Genomic DNA, 17,734 nt, shown 5'->3' on the forward strand with positions numbered 1-17,734 from the left:
GCGTCTTGGAATCCATCTCGCTCTAACCGACCCTGCCTTTCCCTGTAGGAGAATGCAAGGGAGTGTGGGGGTGCACCGAGCCTGCAGGCCAAGATGGTCCTTGTCGTCTTCCCTCTGCTCTTGATGCTCTTTTCAAGGTGACACTGAGATGTTCTCTTGGCATGCTAAATTATGGATAAACTGTGAACCAAAATATGGTGCGACATAGGAGACATGAAATATAGTCCAACCATCAGCATCTCATGATTTTAAACTGTGCGTGATATAAACTCTTAAAGATCTGTTGACAAAAAAAAAGTTATCTTTTTACTTTGCCAGTCATGCAAATGTGAGTTTGCTACATGATAATCACCCTTCATCAGAAATGGGGCTGCAAGTGGGCAGTGTCCCTTCTGCTTGAAACCCATTGAAACCAATTTAAAACTGTGTACTTTTTAAATAAAGTATATTAAAATCATAATCTTTCGAGTTTTGCTTTCTTGCTGAGAATACAGACAGAACCGCATGGAAAAGTCACCCATTCCAGATACCGGGAAAGGGCGGTTGTTGGCAGAGACTTTGCTCTGAAGCAGATTCTAGACAAATATTTAACAATTGTTTAGGTGCTTCACTCGCAGTTATAAAAATGTTTACAGAAGTAAACCAAACTATCATCTTCATGGGAAGCGTTTATTACAAAGAGCCCTGAATAATTTTTTTTGAACTAAACTTCAGTAGAAATCATAATTTGGATGGGAACACGAGCTCCCAAGATACTCGAGTGTTGAACTATGTGGGAAGAGGAATAAAGTCATAAATGCGAGGAATTCATTCTGAAAAGATTTGATGGAGGAAGAGAACAATGACTACAAATGACTCTCAAGCTTCTGCTTGAGCATTTGGCTTCTGGCTTTTTCCCCATAAACAAGGGATGAAATTAGATCTCAAATATTACAAGATGTGAAACTACCCAGACGTGTAAGGCATTCTTAAAACACTGGATCCTGAACCAAAGAAAACAGATTCCACCGGATCGTGGTTACCAAATAAAGTGGAATAATTTCCATGCCTCACTAGAATCGAGAATGCCTTATTTTATGAGACAGACATCTAAAAGTCATGGGGAGAATGCCACTTAAGCTTTAAAAAAAAAAAAAGCCCACATTATTCTGTTGATATTGTAGAAAAACTGATGTGATTACCCTGCCTTCTCCTGAAATGATGCCAGTATTTATAGGAAAAATAATACTACGTTGCTCTATTTCCTGAAACTCTAATGCCTCCCATATTGTTGACAATGTAACAATACTATAACATGTTGACTGTCAAAATGTCAACAACTATGGGGCTATCTAGTATTACAACCACCGTGGTCATTGATATTATTCACTTCTGTGCACTAAGTGTATGAATAAATTCATATGTTGCCCTCACAAGTATCAAAATGCATTATATGTACACTAAACAACCATAGTGTATTTTTTATAAACAAAAACATGACATGACCCACCATTCTCCTTTATATTTCTAAAGAACTGGCAACAGTAGATCGAATATATAATAATGCCCGTAGCTGAATACTAATGATACAAAATAGTGTCCAATAAACATTTATAATTTCACTCCCTGTGTATTCACTATTCACTATCTATAAATTCACTCCTTGTTCTCAGCAATGGTGTGGCATCATTTTTAGTGACATGAAGATGGCATAGTTGGGTCACACTCTTGGCTTATGGCATCATCAGGCATCACCTTCATGTGAATGAACCACCCACCTTGTGCCTCAGATTCTCATTTCCCTCAGTGACTCCAGTCGACTGGCCACTCCATTTATCTATTTGTATATCTGTTTTCTCCAACATAACATGTCCAGAGCAGAAATCTCAATCCTCCTCCACCAACCTCTTTCCTTCTGACTGACTCAGCTTCTCAAACCAAACTCCTTAGAGACTCTCTTATCTGCTTGTTCCTTCTCAGCCCGTCACTCAGAGAGTCTCATCTCAACAACAATAGGGTTATATAGTATTATGACCTTGGGAAAGTGACTTTCCTCCTCATGCCTTCCTTTCTTACAACTAGTTACTGAAATTATAGGCTTTGACATTCAGTATATGGCTGACCCTTGAACAACATGGGAGTTAGGGGCACCAACCCCTTTTTAATTCCCCCAAACCTTAACTACTAATAGCCTACTATTGACTGGGAGCCTTAATGATAACATAAACAGTTGATTGACACATATTTTGTATGTTATATGTATTATAAACTGCATTCTTATAATAAGCTAAAGAAAAAATGTCTTGGGGCACCTGGGTGGTTCAGTCGGTTAAGCATCTGACTTCAGCTCAGGTCATGATCTTGCGGTTTGTGAGTTCGAGCCCCACATCAGGCTCTGTGCAGACAGCTCAGAACCTGGAGCCTGCTTCAGATTCTGTGTCTCCTCTTCTCTCTGCCCCTTCCATACTCATGCTCTCTCTGTCTCTTAATAACAAATAAATGTTAAAAAAAAATTTTAAAGAAAAAAAAGAAAAAATGTTATTAGAAAATCACAAGGAAGAGAAAATACATTCACAGTTATGTACAGTATTTATTTTAAAAAAATCAGTATATAAGCAGGCCTGCACAGTTCAAACCCATGTTGTTCAGGAGTCTCCTGTAATTGGTAACAGATTTAGAAGGCACCTATTACAAATTATAGTGTAACATGGTAGCAATATTCTTACAAAAAGGTAGAAAGTTTTCATATGTATATTCATGGATATACATATATAATTACATACAAAATATATTTATAGAATAGATAAAATTAATAAAAATATAGTAGAATACTTACAATATACATTGAGGATAGAATAGTAAAACACAGCACAGACAAGAACACAGGTTTAGGAACAACGTAGTACTCTAAAGTAATAATGTAGCATTCTTACTTAAATTATGAACAGTACTGCACTACAGAGGATAATACCATTTGTCATGTTATAAGAGACTGTAGTAAAATATTATAATTATAGACAGAAGAGCACAGTTTTTTTTTAATTTTTAAAAATTGTTTAATGTTTATTTTTGAGAGAGGGAGAGAGACAGAGTGTGAGCAGGGGAGAAGCAGAGAGAGAGGGAGACACAGAATCCGAAGTAAGCTCCAGGCCGTGAGCTGTCAGCGGAGAGCCCGACGTGGGGCTCAAACCCATGAGCTGTGAGATCATGACCTGAGCCGAAGTCGGGCACCCAACCGACTGAGCCACCCAGGCTCCCCAGAAGAGCACAATTTTAGTGATTATCAATATTGGAGGTTGGAATAATCTGACAGACACTTGAGGGGTGTTTGTAGCATTTGCAGTCTGGGAGCTTTGTGAAGACGATCCCAATTGGTGCACATGTGCTGGGGAGAGACAAGGGCACGTTTCCAGTAAATGACAGCCACGTGTGTCCAGCTGCAGCAACCGTAATTCCTGCTGGGGGCTTTGCAGCCATCATTTCCCCTAAGCCAGTGATTACGAACCCTGGACAACTTTGTCCCCAGGGGATGTTTGGCAATGTCTGGAGACATTGTGTGCTCGTCAAAATTTAAGGCAAGGGAAGGTGCTGCTGGCATCGAGTGGGTAGAGCCACGGATGCCGTTAAACGTGCTACAAAGACCAAAAGAGCCTCCACAATGAAGAATTGCTCAGGTATCTCAGTAGGGCTCAAGCGGAGAAGCCCTGCTCTCATCTTTTAGCAGTCACGGGGTTTTGTCTTTACAAATTAATAGACTCCTTCTGGATCAGAAGGAGTGTGGCATCAGAATTGTGGATGTTGGCCCCACCAATGTCAGGGATCCCTTACATAGTGTGAGATGCTACACTTTAGACTCAATTCAGTAGCAAGCCTGCTATGTCACCTCTCACAAAGCTCAGATGCAGGATCCTCCTTGCCATCCAGACCCCAGCGGTCTTCCAGTGAACACCCAGCAACACCTACTCACCGTCCATTCACCTCTCTTTCGTTTATGGCCTGACACTCACGAGAGCTGACACGGTCCTGTTTACTGTCAGATTCCCCTCCCACACCCTGTGAGGGAGGCCTGTCCTGTCCACGGCAGTATTTCCGATGCTTGGAATTACTCCTCAACTTCAGTGACGCCCAGGAAGTAGCGGCACCCTGCATAAGTAAACCACCCACATCTGTCAAAGCCTCCTATTTACAAGGTACTACATGGAGCGCTTGTCATCATTGTTTTGTGCACCTGCTATTGTTCCCATTTCCTGATGAGGAAACTGAGGCTCAACAAGCAAGTTACTTAAAGGTGCGAGAGCCAGTACGAGGCAGCACCTTACTCCATGCCCTTTGCCCTTAACCATGGCCATACTACGCACCATATACATAGGTACCAATCCTGTGTACCATAGGTCTCCACAGCGGCAGACCCCAGCCCCCTCAGATAGGTAGTAAGTCAAGATGGCAATGCTTTCTACTTTGGGAGATTATAATTCAGCAGCATTTGGACACACAAAGGCAATTTGCACCGGTAGAGCGAAATTTTTGTTAACTATGATTACAAAGAGCATATGGTAACAAGACACCACGGCTACCTTTTTTTCTCTGCATTCAAAACACAGTAGTCTGTACTCACGTACACATTCGGGTAATGCAGAATGGCTTAACCATGGGTCAGCAAGCTTTCCCTGCAGAGGGCCAGAGTAAATACCTCAGGCTTTGCGGTCCATATCGTCCCTGTGGCAACTCTTCAACTCTGCCACTGTAGCACCTCAGAGCCCGTGTTTCAACAGAACTTTCTTTAAGGACACTGAAATTTGAATTTCCTCTATTTCCACATGCCACAAAATATTCTTCTTCTTTTGAGTTTTTCCCAAACATTTGGGAAACGTAAACGCCGCTGTTAGCCTGCAAACTGTGCAATACAGATGGAAGGCTGGATCTGACATGTGGGCCATGGTTTGTCAGCCCCCTGACTTACGGTATCGCCGCTGACAGTTTCTGAAGCTATCGCAGTGCGGTGAGTTCGAAATATCCCTGCGGCCTGCAGGCATGTGTGTGGAGAAGCCTCAGGGCTATCCCATGTCGGAGCTACTGTGGGGCACATGTGACTGCATGATGTTTACTTTAACGTCATGCAGGCTAGCACTATTTCAAGCCCTGTGAGTAGCTTAGTATAATCTGATGTCTTTTTATTCACGTAACTGCAAATACAAAGAGCGCAGCTCACTGCAGTGTGCTGGCCATCCTGCTACTTGAGTGTAAGATGAAGGGTATAGGCTGGCATAATGCAGGTCAGCACAGTGTACTGTCATTTCTATTCCCACAGTTATATGCAATAAAGTGAAGCATAGAATCACGTAGCTGTGCCGGCAGGTGCCGTCTGCAGGACAGGCCCTCCTCTCAGCCTAGGATGCGTTGTGCAGCCCTAAACTCTTACATCGTGCATGATCTGACTGCTGCATCCCATGCGGTAGGCTGCCAAGAATCCTGTTGACAAAAAACCTACCACAAAATCCCACTCCCAACAACCCCGTTGTAATTACCCTAGCTCCAAATAGGTAACGATAAGTGAGTTATGAGACAGAAACATCGAGTGGTATCTTTTTTGGTAAGATATTGTCACCGTGGCATGATATGCCACTAGTGACCTTAGCATCAAGACGAGTACTAAGTTACAGTCACACGGCCCTTTTATTTATGAATAATTGTACGTTGTCCTTGAATGTGCCATTCAGTTATGCTGCCACACAACCTGCAAGCTCTAGCGATAGGCTCAGGGTGGGGAGGGGGCAGTTTCAGCATGCTGGCCATGGACGGCGCTGCCTGGTGACCACGGCCCACGCTATCCCTTACACGATGAGAGAGCAGGTGCGAGCTGTGGAGAGATGCACCCTGAAGACGAAAGGTGTGAAGTTCGGGAATTATACTACTGGGCCACGTCACACAGGTTCTAATGGACAAAGCCAGAATTTGAAGGCAGCTCAATGGACCCTAGAGCCTGTGTTCCGTTCATTCTGGCACCAAGTCAACTTTCACCACGTGGCTTTTTTCACACCACGTGCCATCATCGAGACTCAGTTAAGAGCAGTTCCAGAGCCACATTGCGTTATGTTGTCTGTAATGCTGGCACAGCTTTACGCCTGTGTCGTTTTGTTATACTCTCTTAACAGAAAGATTGACACATCACGATTCTACAATACTTTCATCAGTGTCTGTAGTGACAGCACAATTACAGTCTTTCTACTTTTTATAACAGTAACACTCGCCTCCCTTGTACAGAATCCTTCCTCATTTCTAGGTATGAAAACAACATAGCTACTATGCTAATGCGGCCAATAGTTTTAGTAGCAACAACAAAAGTGCCCTTTGGAGCCCACTGGTCAACACTATCATATATCCTGTGTCTGGAAATCAACCATTGTCGCTTTGTGTTTACAGTGAAATCATTAACCAGACATCCCTGTGCCTCAAAGCAGGACAGTGGATTGTGACGTCCTGATTTTTCTGTTGCTACTGCCTTGCAAAGTGCCTGACACTGTGAGCAGTCACTTAGGCTCTCTGCCATCTCTGATATTGAAAGCAATACCTTTGCTGGACCATTGTATCCGATGGTCCTATAATTTCAGCATCTGTGATGATACTGCTCAACCATGTCATACTTGCTTACGAGCTGGGAGCAATTCTGTCACTACAGTAACTAGTGTGTGATGGCCGTAATTTTAGCAGAAGATACTAACCCAACTTTTCTAACATTCAAATAGCAAGTATTCACTGACAAGATACAGTGTTCAAATATTTACAAAATTGATATGCCAGAATGCATTTTGGTTTAGTACAGCGATAAAACAGGATTTTGAGTGACCACACATAGTATGAGTGTCTCAATATTTGTAATGTATGGTTTTATACAAGTAGATGTGCTGTGCTGCCTATATTTACAATCAGCCATGTTATTGTTCTTTAATAGATATAATGCATGTCGTAGACACAGTGCAAGAAGATATAGTGCATATACACACAGTGCAATAATACACGAATGGTGCGCCGTGACGACACCTACACTTTTACATTATTAATCAGGGATGATGTCATAGTGTTCTACTATCACATACGTCCTCTACTGTCAGGGCACATGGTAATCTACACATTTCCTTTCATTTCTGTAAATCCAGAAACAACACTGGTACCATAATATATCGCTACCTTCAAAATGGACAGCAACACTTCTATTCGATGGGGCTATGTCACAATTGCTTAGCATCAATTTGTTACTAGACAACGTGTACTAAAATATAACACGCAGCATTTCTTAACTTGTAACAACCAAGTACCAACCTCCCATAATTCAGAACTGCTTCAGTTTTTATTAGTATTATAGTGTCAGTGTTGCTATCCCTACAGTATACCATATTTTACATACTACTCTGACATTACCAAAGGGAATATCATGAATAGGATAGAACACAAGGTCTGTGAAGTCAGAGACAGTCAGACTTAGGCTCGAGTGACAGCTTCACTGCTTACTTCTCATGTGATTTTGCTCAAGGAACCTGATAGCTTTAGCCCTGTTTTCTCATCTGTGTGGGGGGAGCTAATGTCAGGACCTATGTCACAGTGTTCTTCTGTGCTTCCAATGAGACCATCCATCTAAAGGAGGAGTCCTTCTGATTGCATAGGATGTGGTGATTTCGATAGTTATAAGCTGATACTGTGTTAATTATCTTTACTATTAATACCTTATACTCATTCTGGCAATTATCATACTGCTGGGGTACTTCGACATAATACTACTACTTAATATGCTATCAGTTACTTGCACCAGTTTTGTTAAAGCAAATCTGCATATCATCCTATGCTGCATTGACCTTATCTACTTTCTTCTGTTTAATGCTATTAATGCTACTTTTAACTCGTTTGCCCACCACTTCAAACCATTCCATCCTAAATTACACCATGCCTCTGTTGGTGGCAGTTACTGCTTATCCTGGGCTGTCTGGGATTTGGTTACTTTACGTTGGCTGTTAAGCTGGCAAAAAGAAAAAAAAAAGTATACAGCATAACCTACAGATTGTCCTATTTTAATTTTAAAATTTAGTTCTGAACAGTAACACTGATATGGCTCTTCTGTGCCATATTCTATACTAACCTACACTGTGTCCCATATGAGCGTGGTGACAGAAATAATAATCTTCCATTGTGCACATTGGTAGACTATAACATTCATCACTTTTAACAGAATAGGTACGATAATTCTATCTCCTACTACTGGTCATACTAGTCTCAATGTCATTAGTCAGTGTCATACAATGTATACTTTTAATCATAACCACACCACACTGTGCTCTCCTCTATTCGATGGATTATACGTCAGTGACAATAATCGTTCCTTGCTCTTCTACCTGTAATTACGATAGCAATGACAGCACAATATCACCATAGCTGACTGCCCTGATCTCAGCTGTGATAATAATAAAGTGGCTGTCCTGTGAGCTACTATATTGCCCAGTTGGTGACATAATCTCCAGTACTGCTAACAATAATGCCATGACATTCTACAGCCTTCTGCCTATAGCTTAAGTATTTCAGAAGTAGAAAGTCATTGCCAGCCAATATTGAGTAACAGCACCATTGTTGTGCTAGCATGCTGTTAACAAATATACTGATTGGGGAAAGTTGTTGTTCTTCATATAATTTAGTAACAGTATTTCTCTGTATTGCTAATTTTGTAACAGAACAGTTCTGTGCTTAACTATGCCACTTAATGATGAGATGGCCTTAATATATCTTAAAATATTTTAGTTCTATCAAGTCCCAATATAATTCATTTATGTCAAACAGCATCGTAGACATTTCATGGTTGTAAACATTTAAACATCTGATAACCCTGATGAGTCTCCAGAATTCCCCATACAGTCCCCCAGGTTAAGATATTGAAGTTTTGGGGCGCCTGGGTGGCGCAGTCGGTTAAGCGTCCGACTTCAGCCAGGTCACGATCTCACGGTCTGTGAGTTCGAGCCCCGCGTCAGGCTCTGGGCTGATGGCTCGGAGCCTGGAGCCTGTTTCCGATTCTGTGTCTCCCTCTCTCTCTGCCCCTCCCCCGTTCATGCTCTGTCTCTCTCTGTCCCAAAAATAAATAAAAAACGTTGAAAAAAATTAAAAAAAAAAGATATTGAAGTTTAGTTATGTATTCGGAGCAGGATCGTGTTAACGTGATACCAGTCTTTACCAAACTGACCTCTTTTTGGGAATTGTACACTCGGAATGTATCTCAGTTCTGATCCCACATTCATATCGCCAAAGCCTGTGTACAGATCTGACTTTAGTTTTATGAAGGGAAACAGAATTTGCCAGAGCCTGGAGGCGGTATATGAGTGTGGGAAACAAATAAAGCTCAGGTTTTGACCAAATAAATCAATGGTCAATATTTTAGGACAGTTCTGGATGTGACTTTATTAGATATGAAGTTTATGGAAGTTCATTCTGGACACAGAGAAGAGAAGGGTTCAGAGGGGCCAAGAATAAAAGGAAAATAAGTAGTTATTAGGTATTGCAGTAACCTAGCAGTGGGCACTGACAGAAGTGGACACATTTATAATGTAGTTATGGTCCAATTGTGGGGGTGAGGGAAAAAACGGAGTCAAGAATGACATCTGAGTTGTCGGATTGGCAGACAGGTTCATGGCGGTGCCATTCACTGAAATAAGGAATATGGAAGAAATGGTAAATTTGGGAAGTAAAGGATGAAGTGGGTGGAAAGGGATGAGTTCCATAAAGGGCTTACCTGGCTTAAGATCACTGCCAAGTACCCAAATAAAGATGTACAACCAGTAAATAGAAAAATGAGTCCACAAGTTAAGGAGTTGTACCTGAAGATCAGATTTCAAAGGCATCCGTTTATAGTGGGAGCAGCGTGAGTCTGGGGAGACCTATGGTATGAGAAAAGGAGGGTCTAGGACCATGAGGCACTCCAGCATTGAAGAGCTAAGGAAGGATGGGCAAAGGGGATGGGAAGTAGTGACCAAAACAATTGGAAAAAATAAGAGAGGGCCCTGTTACAGAAGCCATGAGATATGTATGCTTTGAAAAGGAAGGGGACATTGAGAAGTGTCACTTGTGGAAGCTCCTGGATAAGCATCAGTTGGTTAAGCATCTGACTCTTGATTTCAGCTCAGGTCATGATCTCACAGTTCATGGGATTAAGCCCCTTATCTGACAGAGCCTGTTTGGGATTCTCTCCCTCCCTCTCTCTCTCTCTGCCCATCCCCTACTCACTCTCTCAAAATAAATAAATAAACTTAAAAAAATAAATCAGAACTATAGGGAGTACGATTGGTAATAAAGATTATGGCAGAGGGACTTGAATTGACCTCTCTGAGAATATGACAGTTAAGTGGACAAAAAGTAAGAGTAGACAGGTTCTGATTAACCCAGTAACACAAATCTAGTTAACATATATTAAAGATTATACTCTTAAAATATTTTCATTCAGTGCCAGAGCATCAGGTACACAGCATAGCCACATGCCTCAGTTCCCTCATTTGGTTGCCCATCCCATGAAGGTAGGGCATTCCTGGGACAGGCACTGAAGGAATCCTCTGGGCTGGTCTGCTTGAGCTGTGATAACAAAATACCATAGATTAAGGGGCTGCCACAACAGAAACTCATATTCTCAGAGTTCTGGAGGCTGGAAATCCCAGATCAAGACCCATTTTCTGGTGAGATCTCTTTTCCTGGCTTACAGACGGCCACCTTCCCACTTTGTCCTCACATGGTGGAGAAAAAGCAATCTCTGGTGTCTCTTCCTCTTTATAAGGACCCCAGACCTATCAGATGAGAGCCCACCATATGGTCTAATTTAACAATCCTCTCCTTAAAGGCCCTGTCTCCAGTGCAATGGTATGGAGGAGGGTAAGGCTTCAACATATGAATTCTGGGGGGGCACACACATTCAGTCCCTAAGACCTTCTATCTGCAAGAGTGCAAGGGCAATCTTACCCACATCCTATACCAACTTCACAGGTGGAACTCTGACCCACCCTTCCAGCTTTACCATTTCTGCCAGTCATGTGGGTTTACCATCCAGTGAACCCAGCCCTGATTTTGTCTGATGGTATGGATCCCATCCCAGGACTAGCGAGGAAGTTGCTTGAGGAGAGGGGAGAATCTTGGTTCTGCATTCCTGTTGCTCACACAGTAGCTGAAACAAAGAGAAAGATCTCAAGGTCCCATCAGTCAATCACCTAGCCCCATTCATCCCTTTCCTGCCCTGTCTCCCACACCTGGCATCTCCCTTACCATCTGCCCTACCTCCATCTGCTTCAAGCCTTTATTACGTCTCACTGAAAGGACAGCCTCCTGGCCCTGCTGCCTCAGCACCATCCTCTGGGGCAGGAAGGATGTATAAATTGTTGAAGTAGCTAGATAAGAATTTGAATCCTGGCTTTGCAGGTCAATTTCTTAACCTGAGATGCATTCTTCTCACCTGTGAACAGGGATAATAAAAGGCCTCCTCACAGGACAATGATAGTGAGTAAGGTGGTCAGGTGTAAAGATGGTGCCTGGCATACAGGAAGCACTCACTACAATCATCCGTTATTCAAAACGGATGGCACAGATCAAAATAAATTTTTCTAACAACCATCTTGGTTTATTCCACTTCTCTATTTAAAAACCTCAAGGGGCTTGCTTATGTCCACCAAATAAAATTCAAAGGCCTTAGCTTGTAGTCATGATCTGACTCACTTTACACTGCCAGGATTCATATCAGAACCAGGTCTTGTGTTTCCCATCTGTACCTCCATCGACACAAGTATGAGCAGAGAGGTCCTCGTCTGGACCTCACATTACTCCCTTTCCAAATCTCAAATTAAAAATTCCCAACCACATGGTAGCCATCTTAAGTGAATGCAGACCATTGCCCCATTTCAGTGAAAGCACGCAGCACGAGGTCTGACAAATGCCATGGAACCTCTCCTAATGAATTGCAGTTTGGAACCAGGACTGTTTTTTTGGGTTTTAGAAAGAATGAAATTATTCTGAGATCTGACGATAAACAAGCTGGTGTGGGAAAGGTGAAAGGTGCTGCTGTTCTTGAAAGAACAAGGCTTTTGGGAGAAAACTTCTAAACCCACCAGAATTAAAGTGCAACCTTTGTTTGTAAACTCATAAGATTATGGGTTTAGAATTAATTTCAGTTGGGTCCTTTCCAATTACCAGTAACTTAACACTTGGATTCATTATGCAATCATGACTCAGTAAGTCCTTCAGAACACCACTTTTAAACACGATGGACATTAAAGGACAGACTTTGTAAATATTTGAGATTGCTGGTTTAAAATTAATTTGATTCATTTGCTTGCTGGTTGCTAGCAATATATGAGAGTTGGGGCTTTGTCTGTAATCATATATATCATTCATGAGCCTTTCAAAGAACCCATTTGGAAGAAATAGAAGGCAGAACTTGGTGTATCTATTGCTGAAAGCAGTGATGGTAAGTAATAATAGAGGAAGGGGGCAGGGAAAGACAAAGTAGGATTTGCCCTTGATGTGTCAATTAAGGTTCAAAGTCTAAACACCATAATTCAGTTACAGGTGTACACTTTTGAACTGGTCCTATTGTCATACCCAATTGATTTCTTTTAAATGCTTTATTAAGATATAACTCACATACCATAAATTTACCCATTTAAAATATACAGTTCAATAGTTTTTTGTGTATTCACAGAGCTGTGCAACTGTCACTATGATCTAATTTTAGAATATTTCCATCAGCCCAAACAGAAACCCCCATACTCATTAGTGGTCACTCCCCCTGCCCCCACTTTCTTGCCCCTATCCCTAGGCACTCACTAATCTACTTTATGTCTCTATAGATTCACCTGTTCTGAACATTTCATGTAAATGGAATCATATAACACATGTCATATCACATGGTCTTTTGTGACTGGCTTATTTCACTTAACATAATGCTTCCAAGGTTCATCCATGTTGTAGCATGTGTCAGTAGCTCTTTCCTTTTTGTTAATAAATAATATTTCATTCTATGCATATACCACATTTTGTTTATTCATTCATGAGTTCGTGGACACTTGGGTTGCTTCCGCATTTTGGCTATCACGAACAATACTGCTGTGAGCATTCGTGTGCAGGTTTTTGTGTGGATATATGTTTTCATTTCTCTTAGGTAGATACTTAGGAGTGGAATTGCTGAGTCATGTGGTAACACCATATTTAATATTTTGAGGAATAGCCAATTTTTTCCAAAGTGTCTGTACTATTTCACATTCCCACCAGCATTGTATGAATATTCCATTTTCACCATATCCTTGCCAATACTCGTTATCATCTGTCCTTCTCATTATAGCCATCCTAGTGGATGTGAAGTAATAATTTCACTGTGGTTTTGATTTGCATTTCCCTATCTGCCTTCTAAAGGGATTAGTATTGCAGTGCCCAGCTTCCTAGCTGTGATACATGAGAGGGTACATCTGCTTTCCAATTAGGAAGTAGAGAAACTGGATCCGATTCCAAATCTTTTGGACACCATGCCCTGAGCTCTTGGCCCTGCCTCAGAAACTTTCTGAAGAGGTGTCCACAGAAAGACATTCTCAAAGGCAGTGTGGGAAGGAGTTGCAAGTACTTATTTCATAATTGTAATTCCTGAAGAGAATACATCTTCCATCTGGGAAGCCTTTACATTGTTATCCAGACATCTGAAAATCCCTGGGACAGGGAAATTTTAAATGTAGTTTCTGAAAGCTCTTGCGAAGCAAAACTATGTCTCCCTCAGAGTAAGTGTCTTCCTTTGCTGGCTGGACTGTGGCCAGTGAGCCTTAGACCCAGGTTTCTTCCTTTCCCAGACAGCCCCTCACACACGGTGAAGGACCAGAGGAGAGTATGAATACTCAGAAGTGTCTTCTTCCTCTTCAACAAGTAACTCAAGGTACTCGGGCATGGGCAAGTGACTCATGGCTGCCATCTTAATCTGCAGAGGCAGCACATTCCTAACTGTGTGCACAGAAGGTCTTCATTATCCAAAGATAATTAGTGCTGGAAAAATGCTACTTAACATGAATCCATCAAAAATAAGGACTGAATTTTCAAAATAAACTATAAAAAATGTTACGTGGGGCTTTAACTTGAAAGACAAAGCTAGCAATTATGAAAACAAGCTTATTTTATTTACTATTTAACAAAATAGATCAAAACAGAGGGCTAGATGAAAACTCTGCCCTCTCAGAAAATATACAGTATGAGTCGAGTGGTTTCTATTCCAGTTGTTCTGACAAAATTGTATAATAGCAAAAGTCAACTTGGCCTTGAACTTTTGCAACATTGTTATAAAGTCTCTTTCTCTCTTTTTTCAAAATTACTCAAGGATTTCACAAATTTTCCTAAGGGTCCCTCTTAATCTTTGATATTCAAATCATTCTCTTTAAAGCTCCAGTTATAGCCTCAAAGTGGTTGATTTTCTCTTTTGGTTTATTTCCCAATCCTCCCTGGTCCATGGCTTTGGATATGGTTAACTGGATTCTTCAACTTTTAAGGAATGCAAGAAATTTTTCGACCTTTGCAAAGCTTGCAATTTCATTTAGCAGTCATTTAGCCTTGAATTTGCTCTGTGTTGTCTTGTTTACACTACAGCATCAACATGAGACAGACTGATAAGACATTGGATGGGTTGGGACAGGTGCTGATGATACATACCCATGCTTCTTTCTATGATATAAAAGCTGTGTGAGGGGACTACTGTAAATGGCATTTCTGTGCTATGCCTTCTCTGTGCAAACTCATCATTTTTGTACCTCTTATGGCACAGATTTTCTTTACTGGCATATGGCTTTCCAAATCCCAGGCACAAAGATTCAGTCTTTCAGGTTACCTTGAAGGCTTTAATATTACCTAGATTTTGCTGAAGGCTAAACTCATTTCCATGGCCAACAAGGCCCAGTAGGGTCTCCTTAGCAGCTGCACCATTATGTGTCTTCACCCTCAGCTCATGCTTTCCCACCTTGCTCACAGCTTTCTAGCCACATCAGTAGTCTTTATTCCTTGCCAAACCCTTTCTGGCCTTTGGACTTCTGTCCTAATCTTGCTTTTTTTTTTTAAGTTTAATAATTTATTTTGAGAGAAAAAGAGAGGAAGAGGGTCAAACAGAGAGGGAGAGAGAGAATCCCAAGCAGACTCCACACTCAGCGTGGAGCCTGATGTGGGGATCCAACTCAAGAACGGTGAGATCATGACCCGAGTCCAGATCAAGAGTCAGACGCTTAACTGGCTGAGCTACCCAGGTGCCCCTGTCCTGTCCTTTTTGTTCCTTCTATCTTGAATACCCTTCCCATGGCTCACATCCTTCAGGTGTCAATAAAATATCAGCTTTTTGAAGAGTCCTCTGCTGACCACCGCACCTCAAAAGGAAACTTTCCTTTTATTCACCTTTTGCACACACTCTTGCGTATCTCCTTAACAGTGCTTAGTAAATGACATAGAGATCCCATCTGTTTATTCTCTTATTTCTGTCTCTGAGGTCAGGACATAAGTTTCAGGAGAACAAAGACTTTGCTGGATTCTCCTTTACATAGAAAAGAAAACTTTCTTAGTCTTTGTGAGGTGGAAAGCTGTGGTTTATAAGTTGCAAAGAGGTAAATAAAGAGCACTCAATTTCCCTGATTTGAAGAATTTAATCAAAACTCTTCCTTGGGGCCATCAAAAGAATCTTTGCTTCTTTCTATGAAAGCAACTTAGACAGTTTAGATTGTGTGGAGGGCTTCAGAGGTAATTTTCCAGGATTGAGGATTAAATACAAATGAAGTTATTTATGGACATTCCTCCTACCTAAGGATTTTTGCCTCATTATCAAATTAATCACCTCATTTTCCCACTGAAGAGGAAGAAGGACACAGGAAGCCAGACAAACTGTTCATTTGGTCATGATTTTTATCAGTTTCTGCTCCAAGGGCTCTAAGGTTTACTTAAAGGGAAATTTTCCCTACTTCTTAAAGGCTAAATAAAATTGAGACTATCATGGGAAAATGCTTCATTGTAACTCATGACCCGTAATTGGATGATCCAGATCAGAGTCTGTTTGGTGCCAAGGGGAGATAGTCCCAAGTCCTTGGAACAAAGGAATGGTAAAGCTAACCAAGATACAGAAAGATCAGGACTCCATGTTTTCCATTGTTAAGACCTCAGAAACCTATAAAAGCAGTCGTTTTATGGGAACACTTAGCAAAGTACTGCCAACGTCCATTTTAAAGGCTTGAAATTCTTTGACATATGGCAATCATTATGTGTGCTCAGCTGTCTATCTTGCACAATACTTTCTTCTTCCCTCCCCCAAGGAAAGCATTTCTGAGGCCCTACATTTACCATATTTTACAAGAAGCACTTAGCAGCAAGCAAGGCTCAGAAACAGTCTCAGGAAGACTAGTCCTGGCTAAGAGCTTCATGAGCACCCATTTTGTCTCAAGAAGGAAGCCTTAAGGCAAAACTGTTTCAGATTAGAAGGAGGTATACATTCTTAGCTGAGGTTTTATGTTAGGATAAGGTTTAGTGACTCAGATGTCCTAGGCCGTAAAATGGAATACGTGGTCTTGCTTGGCCTTTTCCAAAAATGGGAGAATATGTGGGTATCATTGGCCTGTTGGGATATGTTGGGGTTTACTAGAGATCAGGCAATAGAAGTGACAGAAAAACAGGTCAAGGTGAACTCTGTCAGTGTGCTTCTGTAGTTCCCTTTAGTTTCACAGAATGTGCCATATTCTTTAGCCCCAGCACACTCAGGTTGAGGTGCTCTTGAGGTCTTAGAAGAACAGGTGGACACTTTCCCCATAATCCTCCTCCTCCATCCTTACTGTGTGGACAGTTGGTAGAACATAATCCATATCATATTCTTGGAACACCCTCCCCTCCCCACGCTGCTTTGATGTGATTTTTTCTCAGGAAAATCGTGCAAACTGTCCCTAGGAAATAAAAACATTGAACCCAAGTGTGTAAGGTGGTGCAGTCCAGGCTCAGCTCAACTGTGGAAGCCATAGTAAGTTCTCCACATTGCCTCTTGATCTTGGCCCAGACCAGGGTGGGCAAGACCTACGAGAAACATATGGTGCCCTACTTTAGAATTTGCCATCTGTCAATAAAATCCATCCTCCACACCAAAATGCCTGGAAGGAAATTCACAAGGACATTTGCTTTTCGCAAATGTTAAGAGCTTCTATCAAAAGAGCACCTAGGGGCGCCTGGGTGGCTCTGTCGGTTAAGCATCCGACTTCTGCTCAGGTCATGATCTCACAGTTCGTGAGTTCAAGCCCCGCGTCGGGCTCTGTGCTGACAGCTCAGAGCCTGGAGCCTACTTCACATTCTGTGTCTCCCTCTCTGTCTGCCCCTTCCCTGCTCATGCTCTGTCTCTCTCTGTCTCAAAAATAAATAAACATTAAAAAAAAAAAAAAAAGCACCCAGCGCGCTTGCCTTCTCTGCTAGTGGAAGTATACATTTCTACCCTCTTCCTGCTGTTTTTCCTATGAATATCTAATTGAAAAAGTGGGACTTAGCTTTTCCTCATCTCCTGTCAAATTCAGGCTTCCAATAGAAAAATAAGTCCAACTTAAAAAACACCCAACTATAGAATGTGTTGCTTTTTTGGAGCCTCAGGGAGAGAAGGCAAAGGGGGAACTGCACTATGCAATTCACCACAGAATTCTGACTGTGCTGTGCCATTCCTCTCCTAGAGAGTCACCCGTCCAAAATCCAGTGTTTCTGTTTTCTGATCAGCAAC

General features: G+C 41.6%; 1 protein-coding gene across 2 annotated transcripts in view; it reads left to right on the plus strand.

Moving 5' to 3' along the window:
- The window catches only part of CACNA2D3 (calcium voltage-gated channel auxiliary subunit alpha2delta 3), an 895,877-nt gene that overhangs the window by 859,716 nt on the left and 18,427 nt on the right, over nucleotides 1–17,734 (plus strand). The window contains exon 37 of one of the 2 annotated variants that reach the window (XM_049640725.1): nucleotides 49–460. The exons of the other annotated variant lie outside the window; for it this stretch is intronic. Coding sequence (XP_049496682.1) covers nucleotides 49–141 — 93 coding nt within the window. The 3' untranslated portion in view covers nucleotides 142–460. Of the gene's footprint in view, nucleotides 1–48; nucleotides 461–17,734 lie in introns of those variants that run through there. 2 annotated transcript variants of the gene reach the window in all.

Source organism: Panthera uncia, chromosome A2, assembly GCF_023721935.1.
Source record: "Panthera uncia isolate 11264 chromosome A2, Puncia_PCG_1.0, whole genome shotgun sequence".
Classification (NCBI taxonomy): domain Eukaryota; kingdom Metazoa; phylum Chordata; class Mammalia; order Carnivora; family Felidae; genus Panthera; species Panthera uncia.